General features: G+C 39.5%; 1 protein-coding gene across 1 annotated transcript in view; it reads left to right on the top strand.

Moving 5' to 3' along the window:
• The first annotated feature begins 4740 nt into the window (after positions 1 to 4740).
• Positions 4741 to 21042, top strand: part of GALNT5 (polypeptide N-acetylgalactosaminyltransferase 5) — a 55350-nt gene continuing 39048 nt past the window's right edge. Inside the window, exon 1 of the mRNA XM_011949201.1 lies at positions 4741 to 6720. Coding sequence (XP_011804591.1) covers positions 5267 to 6720 — 1454 coding nt within the window. The 5' untranslated portion in view covers positions 4741 to 5266. The remainder of the gene's footprint in view (positions 6721 to 21042) is intronic.

The following is a 21042-nucleotide window of genomic DNA, read 5'->3' as shown; positions in this document are numbered from 1 at the left end:
GTACCAACTGGAGTGAGACTGATAATTGGAATAACCCCTCCAAATGTCTCCCAAGGATAATTCATAACTCCAGATTTTCAGACGGATATCATCTCCAACTAAGTACGTGCAGATTCTTGAAAAATTTGACCAGCCAAAGGTACTTGCATTCTACCACTTGGGATGACAAGCCAGGCTTCCTAACTGTGAAGTACCTCAAATAACCAACCAACTTGCATATTTAGTTTCCTGCTGATAACATGGAAATTAATACAACTAAAATTTTAGAAGCACCATCATTTACCAATATATAAAGGTCATGTGTTGGGCAATATGTGTGTTGATGAAAAGGTAGAATTTCCTAATATCCTTTTCTTTTTTTATTCCTTTTACCTATAAAATTCATTGATCTAAGATGTGAAACAGCATGTGTGTCAGAAAAGAGAAGAAAAAGGAGAGAGCTGTATAGCTATGGGGGCCATAGAAATTGTTACTGAGTCCCTGAAGACCCATAGTGTTGAATTAGTGGTATGGCTTATAACCAACTTCTGCCATCATCACAGATTATCATTAACTTACAAGGGAAAAGACCAAGAAGAGGCTGGGAAGAGAACCTTACACAAGCTTTTCCATGTGTGACACATCCAAGGTCATATGGCTATTTGTGGCCAAGTCAGTACTTGAGACCAGGTCTGACAACCAATCTACTCCTCTATTTCTAGGATATTTAATCAACGTTTACTTACTCTCTTACCTACTCTTCACATCTCATTCTGAATTGTATGTCAGATAGACTGAAGACTAACCCAGAGTTAATATGTTGCTTTACCCATAATAGATAAGCCAAGATTCCCTTTTAATTTCCTTAACATGTTGCTCTCCTGTTGCAAGTAATTTGTGTTTTGATTGTAAGGACAAACCAGATAGGGATAAAAAGAAATCAGTACTCTTTGATAACATTTATATGGAAACAAGAATATATTTCAAGCAGTGTTTTAAACTATCAGGCATAGAATGTAACAAGTGTTGACTTTCCTAAAAGACATTTGAGTAATTCCAACTGCCATTTGGGGTGGGATGGTGGCTGGACGAGATTGAATCATGCAGAGTAAAATAATTTTAAAGCATTCTATTTTCATGTTTAAAACAATATTGTAATGCAAACCATTTTTCCATGATGCTAAAAAAATTCTCACTTTATTCTGGAATGTGGATGCTAAAGATGTGTGCTATGTTTTTTGCTGGTGGCGTTCTACTGAGGGGAGTTTTAAGGTTGTTAGGGGCAGAGACAATGTCACCTACTTCGTGTTTGGGGCATGTAGGGAGTTCTCAGTGAACAATAGTCTTGTTAAATCTATAATTAGAGGAAATAAGAATGGCAAGAATAAAATAAAATACTCAGATATGTTTCTTCCCCATTGCCAGAATCATGTTAGTCACTAGTTTTCTACTTGTTTTCTGGGAAGAGCTGGGTACATTGCCTCCCACATGCACCCAACACTCCTATTACAGCAAAGTATTAGCAACAATATGAATGGCAGTGGCTAACATTTACAGCGTACCTTCAGTGTAACGATAACTTAAACCATTTGTAAATATTCTCACATTAACCTGCAAAGCAGAATATTTTTTTATTGCTCAGCAACCACATAAAATTAACTATCCTGCAAGGTCACACAGCTAGAGAAGCAGCACTGTGTGATATTGAAGCACAGGGACTACAGTCATGTATTCAAGACCCAACTCCTCCAATCTCTACTGGAAGTTGCTTTACCTCTCTAAGGTTTCATTTACTGACTACAAAATGCATATTGTAATTTTCTCTTTCCCATTAGATTCTTGTGAGGATTTAATGAGATAGTCAATGGAAAGAACTTAGCCAAGTGATTGAGATATATACATAAAATGCTTAAAACAATATTGCAATGCAAATCATTTATCCATGATGCTAAAAAAATTCTCACTTTATTTTAGATTGTGGATGCTAAAGATGTGTGCTGTTTTTTGCTGGTGGCATTCTACTGACGGGAGTTTTAAGGTATATAGTTATATATATATATATATAAAATAAATACCCATATGTATATACAGACACACATGCACATACATGTATGCAGAAAAACACTAAGGCCTGTGTTTCCAGTCGTGCTAGATCTCAAAAACTTGTGATTCTCCTAAGGTACTATGCTCTCTCTTCATTTCTATGCTTTTGTTAATTTATGTGCCTTTTACCATCTAATATTTCTTTTCTCAGACTACAATATGGGCAAAGATAGCTATTCTCTTATTCATTTTTCAAGTCTAAGAATAGCTTATTCAAAATCATCCCTGCCTCCCAAAACTAAGCTCCGTCCCATAGAATCCAGGATATTATTTCTCCAAAATTACTTATGGCATATTGTAACATATAATATGTTTCTACTTGTCTGTGTCAATCAATAAACTGTGAGGTCCTCAAGCACAAGAACTATATCCTTTTACTTAGTGTCCCTCAACACCCAATACATGGCCTGAGCTGTGGAATGTAAGCAATATGTATTGGAAAGATGGACAAATTGAGACAGGGATGCACACAGGAAATAGTTGAGTCATTGATGCTGCCATCCATGTGGATATTCCAAGTCAAAGTGCGCAGGCACTGAACAGAAAAGAGAATCAGACACTCAACAAACATGCTATGGTAGCTGCATCTATCTGCATTCCTTCCCATGGGGCAAAGGCCAAAAGCTGTAGAAAGCAATGCATATGTATAAAGAATTTGGAATCTCTCCTTCCCCTCTCAAGTCACTGGAAACCTAAGTTTACCTCAAAGCATGGAAGCTAGACCCTCCCCACACTAGAGTAATGAATGGCAGTGTTGTCTACAAATCACTCAGAGTTCCTCAGAGAGATGGACAGTGGTCTTGAGCAGTGCTTCCCCATCTCTATGGACAATGTCCATAGAGTCAAATGGACTCTATTTGGCAATGTCAAAATGTACATGTTGATTTGGTTGTTATGAAATGCATAATTTTTATTAGACTGCACTTTATTTGTCAGGGAAGGAATGTTACACAAGTTGTAGACTGTATTGGCCAGGATTTTTTGGAGAAACAGAACCAATAGGATTCATAGAGATGGATAAATGAGCAGCAGCTTATTAGAGGAATGGACTCACATGGTTATGGAGGCTGAGAAACCTCAGGCCAGGCCACCTGCAAGCTGGAGAACCAGGAAAGCCAGTAACATGGCAGATTCCGAGTCCAAAGGCCTGTGAACCAAGGAAGCCAATAACATCACTCTCAGTCTGAAGCCAAAGGCCTGAGAACCTAGTGGAGGATGTAGGAGTTGTGGGGGCAGACTGGTGCAAGCCCCAGAGGCCAAAGCCAGAGAACCTAAAGTTCTTGTCCAAAGGCAGAAGAAGAAAGATGTCCCATCTCACTAAGAGAGAAAGAATCCACCTTTCCCCTGCCTTTTATTCTATCTGGGCCCTCAACCAATTAGTGGTGCCTGCCCACATTGGGTGAGGGCATCTCCTGCGCGCTCAGTGCACTGAGTCAAATACCAATCTCTTCTGGAAACACCCTCACAGATATACCTAAAAATAATGCTTTACTGGTTCTCTGGGTATTCCTTAGCCCAGTCAAGTAGACACCTAAAATTAAACGTCTCATGGGCAATGTTCAAAAAAAAAAAAATGAGACTTTTTTTCTAGACCAGTGTTTCTCAACTTTAGCTGCACATTTGAAAGACCTGGAAAGTTCTGTAAAAAAATATATATATATATATATATATGTTATATATATATACACACACAAAAAAAAATCATACATATATATATATACACACACACACACAAAATATCAACCCAACTGTCATCTCCGCCTCCTCTCTCATCAATTGATCTGAGTTTGGGGGAATCTTCTTTCAAGTGGTTCTAATGAAAAGCCTGTGGGGGAGCCACTACCCTACCAGACAACCAGCATCACTCAAAATCTGGTCCAAGTCCTGGTGTGGTTCAAACTGTTTCTAGCTGGTTCACGACGAGATAAGTACTGAAACTGAGAGTAAGTGTGTTCAGGCTACTCTAGAAAAATAACGCAGACTAAGTGACTCATAAACAACAGAAATTCATTTCTCACACTCTGGAGACTGGGAAGTGAGAAATCAAGCCACCAGCAGATTTGTTGAGTGGTGAAGGCCCATTTCCTGGTTCATAGATGGCACCTTCTCATTATGTCCTCACGTTGTGGAACGGCAAGGCCATAGGGCCTCTTTTGTAAGGGTGCTGATTCCATTCATGAGGGCTCTATCCTTATAATCAAATCATCTTCAGAAGCCCTACCTCCTAATGCTATCACATTTATGACTAGGTTTCAACATATGAATTTGGGGTGAACATAAATATTCAGACCATAACAAAGTGTTCAGAAACTTTTATAGCAATATGACAAATTAAGTTTATTCTTAATTGAATGTAATAATAAAAACAAATGGATTAGTGAAAAAAAAAAATAGTTGGCTTATAAAGAAATACACTGAAACCCCCTGAAGGAATGGTCTAAATAACTAAACATATACATCTCTGGAAGTGAGGATATACTGGGACCCTTCTTTAAGCTGTTATGTCTTAAAGCTGAAATATTAACTTCAGTGATAAATTCCTCAGGCAGAGCATTGGCACCTGGGTACAACAGGGTTAATGAGCAGGAGTGGGGTAGGTGGGGTTACAAACCAGGAACACATGCCCTCCAAGTTAGATAGCTTTTTTTTCTCTTTAATTGCCCTTAAAACACACACACTCTCACATAACACAGAAGGTGAGAGCTGAATGAAGTTTTCTGGGTAATGGCATGAAATGTTTTCCTTATGAGAAGTGGTGTTGAGTTACAGCATGCAGACGGAGAACGGGGAGGAGAGAAACAGCAGCCTCAATCTGGCCCCCACCTTTTCTTGGGCTTGTAGGAAGGTGGACATGGGCTCCCGGAGACAAGACAAGTAATACGTTGAACTGTTTGGTGACTGGAATCAACTTTTCCTGGAGTAACCTAAGGCCAGTGTTTACCAGAACTTAGCCAGGGCCCGCCAAGCAGGCACAGATGCTCTGCTATGAAATGCCACGCAGGCAGAGACTGACAAGCGGTAGGAGCTGAGCTTTCCCCTTGGACTGCTGCTTCCTGCTGTGTTCAGAGGAGGGGGTCACTTTCTGGCTACTCTGCTGCTGCTGCTGCTGCTGCTACTTCAGCTCCCTCTCCACTCAAGGTAAGCAAGCTAAGGGAGGGCAGGCTGCTAGGGAAAGCTTTGTACCATGAACAGGATCCGAAAGTTTTTCCGAGGAAGTGGGCGAGTCTTGGCATTTATCTTTGTAGCTTCTGTCATCTGGCTGCTCTTTGACATGGCAGCTCTCCGCCTCTCATTCAATGAGATCAACACTCGGGTCATCAAGGAAGACATTGTGAGGAGGGAGCGGATAGGATTCAGAGTTCAGCCAGACCAGGTGAAAATTTTTTACAGCAGCATAAAAGAGATGAAACCTCCCCTAAGGGGACATGGGAAAGGGGCACGGGGCAAAGAGAACTTTAGAAAAACTGAGGAGAGTGTGCTCAAGGTTGAGGTGGACTTGGACCAAACCCAGAGGGAAAGAAAAATGCAGAATGCCCTGGGAAGGGACAAGGTTGTACCGTTGTGGCATCCTGCACATCTGCAGACCCTCCCTGTGCCTCCTAACAAGCAGAAGACAGAAGGGAGAGGCACCAACCCTGAAGCCTCCTCTCACCAGGGGACACCAAAGCAAATGACAGCTCAGGGGGCTCCAAAAACCTCATTCATAGCAGCAAAAGGAACTCCATTAGTCAAAATATCAGCACACATGGGACGTGTCAGTTTAAAACAGGAGCCCCTGAAGAGTCATAGTCACAGCAGTGACACATCAAAACTAGCAGCTGAAAGGGACTTGAATGTGACCATCAGTCTTAGTACTGACAGACCAAAGAAGCGATCACAGGCAGTAGCAAAAGAGAGGGCACACCCTGCCAGCACGGCAGAGCCGAAGTCTGGGGAAGCCATGTCCTTAAACAAAACTAAGTCTCAGAGCAAAGAAGTCAATGCAAATAAATACAAGGCCAATACGAGTCTTCCTTTTCTTAAGTTCATTGTCAATTCAAATCGCTTAAGGAAGCAATCTATTAATGAGACACCTTTGGGAAGTTTGTCAAAGGATGATGGAGCTAGAGGGGCTCATGGGAAGAAACTCAATTTCTCTGAAAGCCGTGTTGTGGTTATAACCAAAGAAGAAGAGCAAAAGGCAGACCCCAAGGAGGTCTCCAATTCTAAAACCAAAACTATATTTCCTAAAGTATTGGGTAAAAGCCAAGGTAAACATATTTCCAGGAATAGAAGTGAAATGCCTTTCTCTTCACTTGCTCCACATAGAGTACCACTGTCCCAAACTAACCATGCTTTAGCTGGAGGGCTAGAGCCAGCAAAAATCAACATAACTGCCAAAGCCCCCTCTACAGAATACAACCAGAGTCATACAAAAGCCCTTTTACCTGAAGACAGTGGAATGCACCAGGTGTTAAGAATTGATGTGACGTTTTCTCCAAGGGACCCCAAAGCTCCAGGGCAGTTTGGGCGTCCTGTAGTTGTCCCCCATGGAAAGGAGAAGGAGGCAGAAAGAAGATGGAAAGAAGGGAACTTCAATGTCTACCTTAGCGATTTGATCCCAGTGGATAGAGCCATTGAAGACACCAGACCTGCTGGGTAAGACCTATTTATCTTCTCTTTCCTCAACCCCAAGTGCTTTGGTTCTTATATAGACAGGATTTATTGCTAGATAATTCCGTGTGGTTTTTGGTCACCTAGAGAATTAAAGAAACATTAATCATTGGATATCATTCAAATATTTCACCAACTACACAGAGAAAAATTCTCGTATCAGCAGTTGCAGAGTTCTCATTCTCTGAGACTTTGGTCCCCACCATTAGCTCATGTTCAATTTCCTTCTCTCTGTTGAAAACCTATTAAAATGATTAGATGAACTCAGTTCATAATAACGTATATATAAATGGTAGAGCTTAAAGTGTAATTCCATTAGAATAGCGACAATGAAGTGAATTCCCAATTTTGGAGCTTTTCATTATTAGCAAGTTTGTCAGGAATATATTTGGGAAAGAAGCACACAGAAGGACTCTTCTAGGCCTCCCTGGAATCATATCTCAGCCAGCAGAATTCTGCCTAATCATGAGTAATGATAACCAGGATAGCAAGAGAAGAAGTGACTTTACTCCCTAAAATTTAATGTCTTTTATAGATGAAGATGGTAGACATTTCAGGAGATCAGTTACATAGGAATAATAATGTTGGAAAAAGTCAATCAGTCCATACCAGCAAACACCAACAGGAGGTATAAAAAGCATGATAATAATCACTTCTATTTGTAGACATTCACTATTTACAAAGAGCCTGCATACATATAGATGAACTCCATATGAGCCCTGGAAAGGAGGAGGCTGGCATTATGGTTCAAATTAACAAGCTGGCAAGGGCGCTCAGAAGTTACAACACTTTCTCAAAGTAATGCAGTTCTAAAGCTGCCCAGTGGACCTTCAGGAACCAGTCCTTCAAAAAGTTAAATTCCTACATCACCAGACGTAGATAAAAGCATAGATACTTAATCTGATTCAAATATAATTAGGTTCCTGGCATTTTTTTTCTTGGCCCACTGATAAGTGAAGTTACTCAATAGCCGTATTTCAATATCTGTTAACTCAGTTCCCTGAGTCAAACAATATTTGCCAGGAAGCTGGATTGGGGAATGTCAAGATTGAGACTTAGCACACGTGGCATGTAAACAATGGCCTTGTGGCTTCTGTAGAAAATTCTTCTTTGTGATCTAGGTAGTCAGCATTACATTTTAGTCAGTGTTACTAGGAGGAAGGCAGATACAGGGGAAGCTTTATCCATATTAGAAAGAAGAGTCTCTTCATTGTGATGTCGGCTACAACCAGGTCATTTTCCATCTCTTAGCCATCAGCAAATGGCTATCAGCCATGCACTACTTAGGTCAAGCACTGTGCCATTCACACTTCTCACCCTGGTGATAATCACAGCCTTGAAGAGGACACAGACATACTCAAAGATGAGGAAACTGAGGCCTTGGGATGCTAGATTGCTTGTGGTCACAAAGCTAGTCATTGTAGATAAATGATTAAAATTCATGCTCAAAATTATTCTGCATTCTTCTCCATCTCTTGCCAATCTCCCCTCAAAAAGGATCCTAAAAATTACGTTGACCCAGCTGTAATCTAAAGTCCTGTGTATCACAGGATTACACATGCTAGCTTTGAACAGAAAGTGCAGGGAAATCAAGTAGCTGTTACAGCAGTTTCATTTTAACATGCCCTTATTGACCCAGCAGGCTGCTAGGGAGTCTTGGGAGGAATTAGACACTGCACAGAAGCACAAGCTCCAGTTCCAGACCAGAGAAAAGGCACATGTGTGGCGGGGTGGGGGTGCCCAAAGCAAGTAATAACAATGTTATCACCAGTGTGGCTCACTGAAGGCTCAGTGGCTCCCAGTGCTTTTTAGTTTCTATACTTTGGTCTGTAGAAGGTGAGCATTGCAGCCCAGAAAAGTTACAGTCAGGCTCTGTCCTCTGTCTTCTGAAGGAGGTTGTCCCAACTATAGGAAAAACTGACACGTGTGCTTGAGAGGATGAGTCAGAGAGCATGTGGCCAAGCCTCCTCCCTCTTATCACATAACCCACCTTGGCTAAATATAGGCGTGTTCTCAAGCTGCCTGGCGGATGCTATGCTCCACTCAGGAGTCTACCACCAGGGATCCTGGACCTGGGGCCTCCCAAAGTATTTTTCAGTCCTTTTGTAGCCCTCTTCTTTGAAAGAGGATAAATCATTTTTTGTTCTTTTATCCAAACACCCTGACTATAAATATGTGTAAATTATGTATTCATGCAGATAAAGGTTAAAGAAAATACGATCAAAAAACATTTGATTCATCAGGTTGGCAAGATTTGGAGTGTTTTTTTTTTCTTTTTTTACTTTGGATTTATTTATTTTCAGCCTTGCTCAAAATGTGTTTGAGGTAGCTGCTTACAGGAACGCATGCAATAAGACTTTTTAAGATAATAAGTTTTCAAAGTCAGCATAAGGGGAAATTGTTATAAAACAGAATAAGAAAATGAGTATGTGTGTGTGAAAGAGAGAGAGAAACAACTATAAGAACACAAGAGGGCTACCTTAAAATTAGCTGAAGTAGCATCCTACTGCAACCTTTAAATTTTGAGAGTTTTGGAGAATATCTTCCTTATTGACCTATTCATTTCCCCAAAATCCACTGTTATAGATGAATTAACACATAACTGGCATATCACTACTGCTCATTGAATACAGAATGCACCAAAAAATGTAAACAACAACAACAAAAACAACAAAACACACACACACAGATTGGGTATAATTATTTAAATTCAACTTCCCCCAGTGAAGATAATAACTAGTCAGTAGTTAACATCATTTAAAGATGAATTAGCTGATGTGCTAGGGTGAGGTTACCATTAAGAAGTAGAGGACAGGCATGGTGGCTCACGCCTGTAATCTCAGCACTTTGGGAGGCCACGATTGGAGAATCCCTTGAGCCCAGGAGTTTGAGATCAACCTGGGCAATATAGTCAGACCTCATCACTACAAAAAATTTAAAAATTACCCAAGGGTGGTGGTGCATGCTTGTAGTCTCAGCCACTCAGGAGGCTGAGGTGGGAGGATTACTTGAGCCTGAGAGGTCGAGGTTGCAGTGAACCAAGATTGTGCCACTGCACAATAGCCTAGGTGACAGAATAAGACCTTGTCGCAGAAAACAATGACAACAACAAAAGCAGAGGAGACAGGCAGGGATTTCCAGGACAACTTCTCTTACTCTAGTTCTAAAATCAGATTCTCTTTTCCAAACCTGCTCTTTCCTCCTTTTTCTCTTGAGTCCCAAAGGACCACTGCTAAAATGTTAAGATGCAATTTCACACCTCTTTTCTAAAGCACAAGAACTCCTTTCTGTTCTCAGGGTTACTCACACTGTCCTTTTCTGTCTGCCCATGTTTCTCCCCTTTGTGGTACAGCAATAGCACCCCGCACATGACATTTTTTCCAAGCTGGGCCCTCAGCATGAGAAAAGCTAATCTCTTTGCTCTTCTCCACCCATTAGGGTTGTAACCATCCACTGAGGTTTTCATTCACTGGTCCCTTCCCACAGCCTCCCTCCATCCTCACCATTCTCTTACACACATTCTAATCCAACATTACTCAAAATTCAACCGTGGCTTCCCTTCACCTGGACCATGAGGTGGCCGTGACCTCTAAATTGCAATTATTCTTAGTGTACACAGGCATCCTAGTTACTGAAACACTCTTTACTGCGTCTGTTTTGTCTCCTTAGTGAAATTATAAGCTTCTGAAGGAAACTCTGTCTTTAGCTTAATTTCGTACTCCTTTAGCACTGATCACAGTGCTGTGCATTCAGAAGCAACAGGTTTACACAGTATGAATTTAAAATTTGTTTCTCTGAATTTGTTTCTCTGAAATGATTTTTGAACATTGATACTACCTTAAAAATAATCAAAAGGTAGCAATTCAAATGAAACCTGCAACAGGTCTATTTATAAATTATTAATGACTTCTTAATTTTTCATTATGAATATATGGAATATATTAAAATCTGATTTAAGGCAAATACATTCTGTTTAACGTTATGATCTATTCATTAATTTGTGCTTATTCCTTATTTTATATTTTTGTTATTGTTTTGGTTCTTAATTTTAATGTTTTGGCTTTCAAGAGAGGAAAGCCTATTTTATTTACAAGAATGTTTTATGTCAGCATGTAAAATACAACTTCATTGTTGCCTAGAAATTTTGCCTATAAAATTTGCTTGAAATAAAATGCTTTCTTGACAGTTAAAGTTCCATATTTAATCTTTTTTTAATTAAAAGCTAATCCTTTCAGTTCTTGCTCCTAATTATTGAAGTTTGTTTCTGTCAGCAACAATCAACGCACATACACATACATACACACACACATGCACACACATATGTAAACACAGGTTTTGCTAAAATATGATCCTGTGCAGGGCAGTTCTACTTGGAGAAGTCTGTCTTTTGGCCTAAAGCTATAGTTAAGATGGAACTCCAAAAATGAACTTATTTTAAGAGTGAACTTCCTGAATCTGAATTTAGAGAAAAATGACTCAAAGGAATTTTTGCTGCCAGCATTCAGTTTTTAAAGTACAGTAAGAATTCTGGCGTGCTTGTCTGCCACTGCTGTGTCCTCATAATGTTACTCAATTGCTTAATTTAATGCTTTGCTTTCCCTACAAAACTCTGGCAAGCCCCTCAATAAAGCAATTAAAATGGGTCTTTATTCTCTTAGCCCAGAGCCAGGACTGTCAACCAATAATTTGATTCCTTCCTACACAGCTAAAGAAAGGTTTTTTTGGCCCATTTGAAAAGCAAAAGATAGCACTATGCATTTGCCACAAACCAATCTAAATTACTGAGGGGAAAGAAAAACTTTCTGGAACCTTAATTTTGATCCTAGTAGGGTTAGAAACTATAACTGATGAGTTACTGTAGGAGGAAGGGGAGGAGCAGGAGGATACAGAAAAGAGAAAATAAAGTGATCAGGTATCCTCCTAAACTTTGAGCTTCTAAAAGTTTATCAGGCTGAGAGAAAAAAAGAAACTTTAAAGTTAAATTAAATTTAAATTTTTAATTTTTACATGGGATACAAATCTTAACTGATGAAACGAACCATGCTTTTGTGACTAATAGCGATTGGAGAATATTAATTAAAATTCATTGGAGAAGCTATGAGATCTCCTTGAGAAACTAATTGGAGGCAGGAAAAAAAAACTTCACAAGATGAATTCAAAAGGATTTACTTCCTGCTTTCACCTCTATGGGTAAAAGCAATGCAGTGGCACTTTTTGAATAGTGTGTATGTGTTCATTTTTGTGGGCACGTGCGTGCATTTGTGAAGATATGCATGTGTTTGTGTGTTAGGGCACAGTGCTGTATTTCACTCAAAAGTCATGTAGGAGATCAGGAAATAAAAAGGAAAACTTGTTAAAAGGTTCAGACTAGACTGTAACATGATGAAGGTGAAATATGGCCAAGGGACAATGAACTAGGCCTTTGAATACTTTTCTTTATCCCACTCTCCTTATAACAAAGGGAGTAACAAAGAAAACAAAGATCAGAGGAGAAGAATGGAAAGCACAATTCTGCCTCTAGTTCAAAGAGAAGAAAACAGCTAAACGGTGCCTAATGAATATAAAACTGAGAAATGTTAAAGCAAATTCCTGACTTTTCCTCCTAAATACTGTGAAAGTCCTAGAAACACTCCTGGGAGAGAGTAGTTAATAAATGCAGGAATTTGAAAGAAGTATACTTTTTCATATACTGAACACAAGGCCCAATTTAACCATCAGCATAATATATCAAACTTTTGCTGTAATATTGCCCTGGTACTCTTGGCCCTGAAAATAACTTCCTATTGGGCTTTTCTGGCTGATCCAATCAGAACAGAGCTTCTCAAGAGAGGAACAACTTTTTTGCTCAAGGTTCAGAAAATTCAGAGAAAATAGCAATGTTTAGAAGCTGTATTTTGCTGTTTGCTTTCGAAATGAAAGGAGCTTTTTAGAGTCTCCTGGAAAAACAGCTATATCATACCAAACTCACGTACCTTCTCAATTGGCCTTGCTTCTAAAATGTTGATAATATGGACAAGTGTGAGAAGCAGCAATGTGAGGAAACAGTGTTTACAAAGGTCTTCACAACTTGCCTTCTCATTTAATCCTTAAAACAATTCCTCAAGGTAGATACTATCATCATCCTGGCTTTACCTATAGAAAAACTGAGACTTACAGAGGAAGCTGAGGTTTCAGGTAATAGCAGATATTTCAGACAGTGGCAGTTCATTTCATTGCACATGATATTTGCTCATTGCCTATCAACCAGGAGCGGTGCACCATGCCGGGCAGTTGAGGCCTTTCATCCTTCAGGCATATTATTTCATCTGATCCTTGTGGCCATGCCAGATTAGCAATGTGTTTCATCTCTTTATTAACAGATAAGAGGGGGAAAGAGAGCAAATGGTAATGTAACTTGCCCAAGGCCTCACAGCTCACAAGTGCCAATGTTGGGACCCAACCTCTAGTTTTCTGATTCTTCCTCACTCAGTAATAATTCCACTGCACCAGTCTGGTTCCCTCTCCACCCCCAGCAACTCTCCCCATGTAGTGACCGTCATCACCTGCACCTCTCCTTGACTTGCCAAGGCCCTGTGCATAAAGGGGAATCCCTCCACTGCTCAGCTTCACACACAAAAGAAGTGCTTAGTTTTGTTTCAGTCAGTGATGTGTGTGTATGCATATATGTATGCATGTAGACTTATGTTTGCATGTGTGTGTGCATTCTAAGCAATCCTCATAGTAACACTATGAGATATTAACTTTCATATGTTTTACAGTTGAGAAGGGTGAGACTGTAAAAGAATACATGATTTATCCACTGTCCCAGCAAGCTAATAGCAAATTTGGGATTCAAAAGAAAATTTCCCAATTTTTAATTCTTTCCACAGGTGACAGCTCCTCCTTCCTTTGTTTCCTTATAGTCATATGACTTTGGAAGAAATTAAAACACCTCTCTTCCTTATACATGGGTAAGAGATGCATGAGGGGAGTTAAGTTTGCATGACATGTACCTCATCAGAGAAAAAAATATAGAAAACCATTTCCCATACAGCACTAAGCAAAGGCGATTCTTTAAAACTGGGCCATAACACAGCCCTGCAGTGAACAAATCTCTCAGGACTGCTACTGCGCAGTATGGCATCAGAGCATGGTCATAGACTTCAAGGCATGTATAGCAAAATGTGATGCAGAAACACAGGGGACTATTGGGAAAAAGGAGATAAAAGGCTAAACCTGAACTGGGAGAGACAGAAATGTTTGAGCTGCAACCTGAAAGAGTAGAGAGTCAGAGAAATGGAGAAAACAGTAAAAAGGATGATCCATTGAGAAACTGAGGAAATCTGACATGGCTTGCAGGAGAGCAATGAGGATGTAAATGAGGCCATAGAAGTAAGTAGAGTCCAGATCACTCAGGACCTTGTTCAGGTTCTTCTAAGGGCCAGTGGGAAATCGTTAAGGGATTTAAAACCATAGAAATAACAATTTAATTTGCCTTTTCTCAGGGGACTTATGACCCAAAGGAAAGCACTTACAGGTAAATGCTAAAGTTGCATAGAAAACCACAGAATGTTAATACTAGGTGAAGATTTGAAAGTTATCTAATCTAGTCCTTTATGTTACAGAGAAGGTTCCAGGAGAAAAATGACTTGCACAAGGTCATACACAGCAGGAAAGACAGAACATCCCCACCTAGTACTATTTCTGTCACATCACACCACCTCCTCCTCTTCTCCCTGCCATCCCAATTTCACTGTGACAGCTTCCTGCTCAAAATAGACTATTGTTGAAGTGGTGAATGTTGATGCTGGTGGCTTATATTTCTAAGCCTGAGTCCTGTCACTTTGATGACTCTACATTTACCACGGCAACCACGGCCGCAGTTGGCTAAGAACTTTGGAGTAGAAGTGATGAGTGTGACTTAAATTTTCTGAGTCAGTAGCCGGGTGATTTTGACTGAATGTCACGGATAGTCTACCCTAGAAAGAACAAAACGTGAAAGTACAATTTTCATATCACTGTACCGTCTTATCAGTGAGAGGGCAAGCGGCCCCAACAATTCTAAGGTCTGGGAGAAAAGAATACAATTCCAGGCAGAGCTCTTCAGCTGTGTGCTCAATTCTCCTCCTGATGTTCCTGAGATACCAGCACTTGGGGAGTGAAGGCCCCTGAAGGCTCACATCAAGGCAGTAGTTGAATTGCAAATAGAAGTTAAGAAAATATTCTCCTTGACCTTCTGTTCAAACCTGTGAAGCCTGAGACTTGACCCACATAGTACATCTTGACTGTCTCGGAATAAAATGAAAAATTCATAGAAATGAGAGAATGTTATCATTCTCTCAATCTTAGGATTTAAAACCTTCTCTATTTGATAGGCTACATTCAAATCAGGTTAGTGGCTCAGCATTCAGCACACAGAAGCCAGGAGGGTGAGATGCATCACTTTCTGGGTCTCTCGATAAATGATTGAGCACTTGACAGATTCAGATTAAAGGACTGCCTCAGAAAAGGGCAGTGTGATCTGTCAAAATGTGTGTATTTGCATTATGGGTAATCATAGGTTCTCACATGAGTTTTTCAGCATGAAGCTTACAAAATATTTTTACATCCATTATCTCATCAAATCTTCATCACCGTTCTGTGATGAAGGCATTGTAATCTTCATCCTAAAAGTGAGGAAACTAAGGTTCTAGGAGCCTAACTCAGTTGCCCATGGCCATAGGGCCAATAAATGCTAGAATGAATAGAAAACTTAGTCCCTTGTCATCTTCCTCAAGTCCAGGGTCTTTCTGTCCACCACAGTAGTATGTCAGCTAAGTGTAGGATAGTGAAACTCCCCATATTAGAGGCCCCATTTGTTTTTAGAACTTGGATTGGCTACAGTAATCTAAGCACAGATTCCCCCCAGACAAAACAGATTAGATTAATTTTTAAGTATAGCATGGGACCAGTAGACTCTAAATACCTAATCTGTTTAATAAATAGGCATATGGAAGATAAATGTGATTTCCTAGCCTCAAAAAAGTTACAAACCTAGAAATATCTGGCAATCAAATTAGACTTTAGCAGCAATTCCTCCTCCCACGATATAGGCAGAAAGTAAGGGAAAATTGGAATAAAGGAAACTTGCTTGAATTAAGTTTGTGTAGGATAACTTGAAATGGTTTTTACAACCTATGCCAACTAGATGACGTAGTGTCTGTCCAGAATATTCTCCATTCTCCTCAAGCCTCTACCCTATTACAATAGCAAGTAACCTTTCTTCCAGTATGAAAGACTGGAGTAAGAGTTTAAAATGCTGGGGTTTCCCACTGTTCCTTTGAATGAAACAAGCACACTAGTTTTTCTAGATACCCGGAAACATGTTTAATCTGTTTAGTAATGCAGGAGAACAGGCCTCTGTAAATGTTAGAGTGCCTTGACATGTCAGTGACCCTAAAGCAAGGCACACACTGAAACTTTGTATTGGAAATCTCTGGCATCTCTTTCTGGGTCCCTCTTTGGCATCCTATAATACTGCTTTTACCAGGCACTAATATGATCTGTACCATATAATCTTCCACAGAATTTTCTTCATTGTAATTCTTTAAACACATCTAAGATATATATTTGTCAACAATTGGCAGAGGTGCTACTTATTTGTTGGGATATTAGCATCTAGTGCAATCCCTCATGATCTACTCATGTAGGGTACAAATGGTGAAATTAAGGCACCATGACACATTGGGGGAACGGAGGATTAGATATTTGATGATTAGAGGTGCCTTCCCCAAATCTCTCAAATTTCTGAGAGTTTTTCTTACCTCCAATTTCAGACTGTCTAGCACTTTTTAGAACTTCCTTCTAAAAAAGACAAAACTCTACTAATTTAAAATATAGGAAGAGTCATTTGCATGAGCCTGCTTAGTTAACTCCTTCTCATACAATTCCTTTTGTCACTGGATGTTTCTAAGATCAACCAAATTTTAACCATAAAGCAACTCTCAGGACTTCATAGGTGGGCTTGTTGATTTATGCAGAATTTGTGTAATTGACCCTTTCTATTTAGAATTGATTAGATTTTTTTTCAGCACCAAATACCGTTAAAAAAATTTAAGTGTGAAATGTGCATTTCTCATTAATTTATATTCTAAAATTAGAGATGAGGAAGTCATAGGCCATAGCTGTTTTCTTCTGTACCCTCCCTTTCACTCAGGCTATTATACTTCTCTTAGCTTTACTTCCTCTTTCCCTGACCCAGAGCTCATCCAGGAATGTTCAACCACCGTACGCCAGTCCCCTCAAACCTCACTACCCATTCTCTTTCTACCTCATGTGCTTTGATGTCCCCTTAGACTCATATTAATCCAGCAATTTGCTTTATCTCTTCTTACACTCAGGCTGGCAGGCACTGGTGGAGCAAATCATATATTGAAATTTCATAAAATTTTGGCATCTCCAGTTTCAGAAAAGCGCTCACTGCCCATCTGAAATCCTAGCTAGCTGGCTAGTATTCTCTCCCATTGCCCATAGTATCTGTCCAAAATATTCCCCATTCTTCTCAAGCCCCTAGCTTATTACATTAACAGATAACCTTTCCTCCAGTATGAGCTACGACTATTTTCTACTTCTCATCCCATGTGCATAAATATATTTGTATACATTACCCCCTTTATGTACTTTCTATCTCAAAGGGAAATATTTCTTCCACTATTTTGCTTTAAATTTAAGCTCCATCTCATCTCCATCCATCCATTCATGCATTCAATACATATTTATCAAATATTTATTATGTAATCGTGCTGGAAGTTTGTGGTACTGCAGTAAGCAAGGCTGATTTGTCCCGCCCTCAGAAAATTTTGGATGCAGAAGATAAGGAAATAAGATTGATAAATGAATGCTATGACAGAAACACAAGTGACTGCAATAGGGAATAATAAAAGAATACCTAAATTTTGAGAGGGTAGTCAGAGACGACATCTCTGTGAAGGGAATATTTAATATAGGAACTAAATGAACAGAAGCAGCCAGCCACGAAGATATGGAAAGGGTAGCAAAAATGCTAGAAGCTAAGCAAATAACAAAAGCTGGAGCATTCTTCAAGGAACTGAAAGAAGGCCAAGGTGGAGTGTGTGAAGGGAGAGTGGAATGACAGGCAGTTGGAAAGGTGAGCAGGGGTCCTATAAACTAAAGAATGTGGATTTTTTTTTTTCCTTTTCACTTTGTCCCATAGAAATTGACTGAGGATTTTAGACAGGAGAGTGATGTTGATCTGACAAACCGTGGAAGTACTGTCCCATTACGGGACTCCAGCAATAATCCTGGAGAAAGGGAATGGATGTTCAAGAGCCAAGGGAGGCAACTGTGGAGGTATAAAGATGTTAGCGTTGAGATATTTGTTGGCAATACACAGAATAGAAGTTGATGGATTGATTATATTTATGGTCAGGAAGAGGTTGAATTCTAGACGAGAATCCATATTTCTGCAGCAAGGTGGACGGTGATGCCATTATGAGGGAAATGCAAAGGAGCTAGTTGGGTTGAGTGGGGTGAAGTCAAGGTTTCTATTTCAAACACATTATGAGTGAGATGCCTGTGAGACATGCAGAGGAGATGTTCAAAAGTTGTTTGGATGTAAGGTAAGTCTGCAATTCAGATGGGAAAGCTGACCTGGATATAAACTAGGAAGATATTATCACACTTAAAACTGTGTGCATGATGGGCTCATACAGTCATATCATACATAGAAGAAAACAAAGCCCCAGACCCAGCTCTGAGAATCTTGTGTTTCTTAAGAGGAAAGGAAAGCTGAGAAGGAAACTGAAGGTGAAAAGCCAGTGAGTGATGGGTGAAAACTAGGGGAGTGTAGTATCTCATGGGAAAAAAATTTAAAAATGGAGAGTGGCCAAAAGAAACTAGACTTGTTAATTGCATCAACTGCCACTGTAAGGTGGGTTAACATAAGGAGACCTTGCTTCATTGATAATCCTATCAATTACTGATATTTTTTTCAACTCTTAGTTCTATCTGTACCTTCTCTGATGCTCATAAAAATGATTCTGTCCATTTCTACTCAAGAGAGGAAGGGAGAACAGGGATGACAAATTTTCCTTGTGTCCCACCTATCTACGCTCCTATTTCTTTCTTTTCTAGGTTTTCTCCCAAAATTGTCTGTAAAATACTATCCTTTCCCTCATTTACATTTTACTCCTTTTTTAAATAATTTCAACATTTTACATTCAGGGAGTGCATGTGCAGGTTTGTTACATGGGTATATTGCGTTCTGCTGAGGTTTAGGATTACAAATGATTCTGTCACCCAGATACTGAGCATAGTACCCAACAATCAGTTTTTCAACCTTTGCCCCTCCTTCCTTACCCTCTCTAGTAGTCCCCAGTGCCTATCGTTGCCATCTTTATGTCTATGAGTACCCAATGCTTAGCTCCCACTTACAAGTAAGAACATGTGATATTTGGTTTTCTAGTCCTCTGTTAATTTGCTAAGGATAATGTCCTCCAGCTGCATTCATATTGCTGCTAAGGAAATGATTTTATTCTTTTTTATGGCTTCATAGGATTCCATGGTATACATGTACCATATTTTCTTTATCCAATCCACCACTGAGGGGCACCTAGGTTGATTACATGTCTTTGCTATTGTGAATAGTGCTGAATTGTTTTGGTAGAACAACTTATTTTCATTTGGATATATACCTAGTAATTAGATTGCTTGCTCAAATGGTAGTTCTATGTTAAGTTCTTTGAGGTATCTCCAAACTGCCTTGTACAGTGCATAAAGTAATTGGTAGGAACTACATTCCTACCAACAGTATGGAAGTGTATAAGCATTCTCTTTTCTTCACAGCCTTGCCAGCAACCGTTGTTTTCTGACTTTTTAACAACTGCTATTCTAAGTGGTATGAGATGGTGTTTCATTGTTCATTTACCTTTTACTTTGTAGTTCATTGTGCTCTCGCCCCACCAATCTCTCGTTGGGAAACTTTAGTCTCATCACTTTGGTCTTTAATGTTCACCACAAGAGATTCTGAGAATTAGAATCTTATTTTGGAGATGTTTCCTCTTTTTCCTTATGAAAAACATTTCAGAGTTTAAAGTTTGTCCAGTTCCAAAATTGTCCTTTAATTGTTGGAATTGTTGGTAATCATGCAACCAAATAGACCAATTTTTTATGTACTTCTTGGAAGCTCCTCAATTTATATTCTTTCTTCTTTTTTTTCTAATTATCTTTCTTTTCTAAAATTGAGTTTCAATACAATAGTTCATAATTTGGTATCACCAATTAACACTTTCATGGACTTCAATGTGCAAATTCCTAAAACTACAAAGAAGCTTCAAATTTAGGGGAAAAAAAAACAGCATGACTAACAATTCTGTAAATTCAAAATAAATCTACCTTTTGTTGAGGGGTAAAGAAACCATTTTAAATTTTTATTTGAAAACAGCATATTTCTTGCTTTTTGCTTGTTTGTTTGTTTGTTTTGTTTTTGTTTTTGAGACAGAATTTCACTCTTGTTGCCAAGGCTGGAGTGCAATGGCACGATCTCAGGTCACTGCACCCTCTGCCCCCTGGCTTCAAGCAATTCTCCTGCCTTAGCCTCCCGGGTAGCTGGGATTACAGGTGCCTGCCACCATTCCTGGGTAATTATTTGTAATTTTTTTTTGTACTTTAAGTTGTAGGGTACATGTGTCCAATGTGCAGGTGTATGTTGGTTTGCTGCACCCCTCAACTCGTCATTTACATTAGGTGTTTCTCCTAATGCTATCCCTACTCCAGCCCCCCACCCCACAACAGGCCGCAGTGTGTGATGTTCCCCGCCCTGTGTCCAAGTGTTCTCATTGTTCAATTCCTACCTATGAATGAGAACATGTGGTGTTTGGATTTTTGTCCTTGCGATAGTTTGCTGAGAATGATGGTTTCCAGCTTCATCCATGTCCCTGCAAACGACATGAACTCATCCTTTTTTTAAGGCTGCATAGTATTCCAAGGTGTATATGTGCCACATTTTCTTAATCCAGTCTATCATTGATGGACATTTGGGTTGGTTCCAAATCTTTACTATCGTTAATAGTGCCGCAATAAACATACATGTGCATGTGTCTTTATAGTAGCATGATTTATAATCCTTTGGGTATATAGCTGGTAATGGGATCACTGGATCAAATGGTATTTCTAGTTCTAGATCCTTGAGGACTTGCCACACTGTCTTCCACACTGGTTGAACTAATTTACACTCCCACCAACAATGTAAAAGCATTCCTATTTGTCCACATCCTCTCCAGCATCTGTTGTTTCCTGACTTTTTAATGATCATCATTCTAACAGGCGTGA

Source organism: Colobus angolensis, unplaced genomic scaffold (assembly GCF_000951035.1).
Source record: "Colobus angolensis palliatus isolate OR3802 unplaced genomic scaffold, Cang.pa_1.0 Scaffold292, whole genome shotgun sequence".
NCBI lineage: Eukaryota > Metazoa > Chordata > Mammalia > Primates > Cercopithecidae > Colobus > Colobus angolensis.
This window is presented reverse-complemented; position numbering and strand designations above follow the sequence as displayed.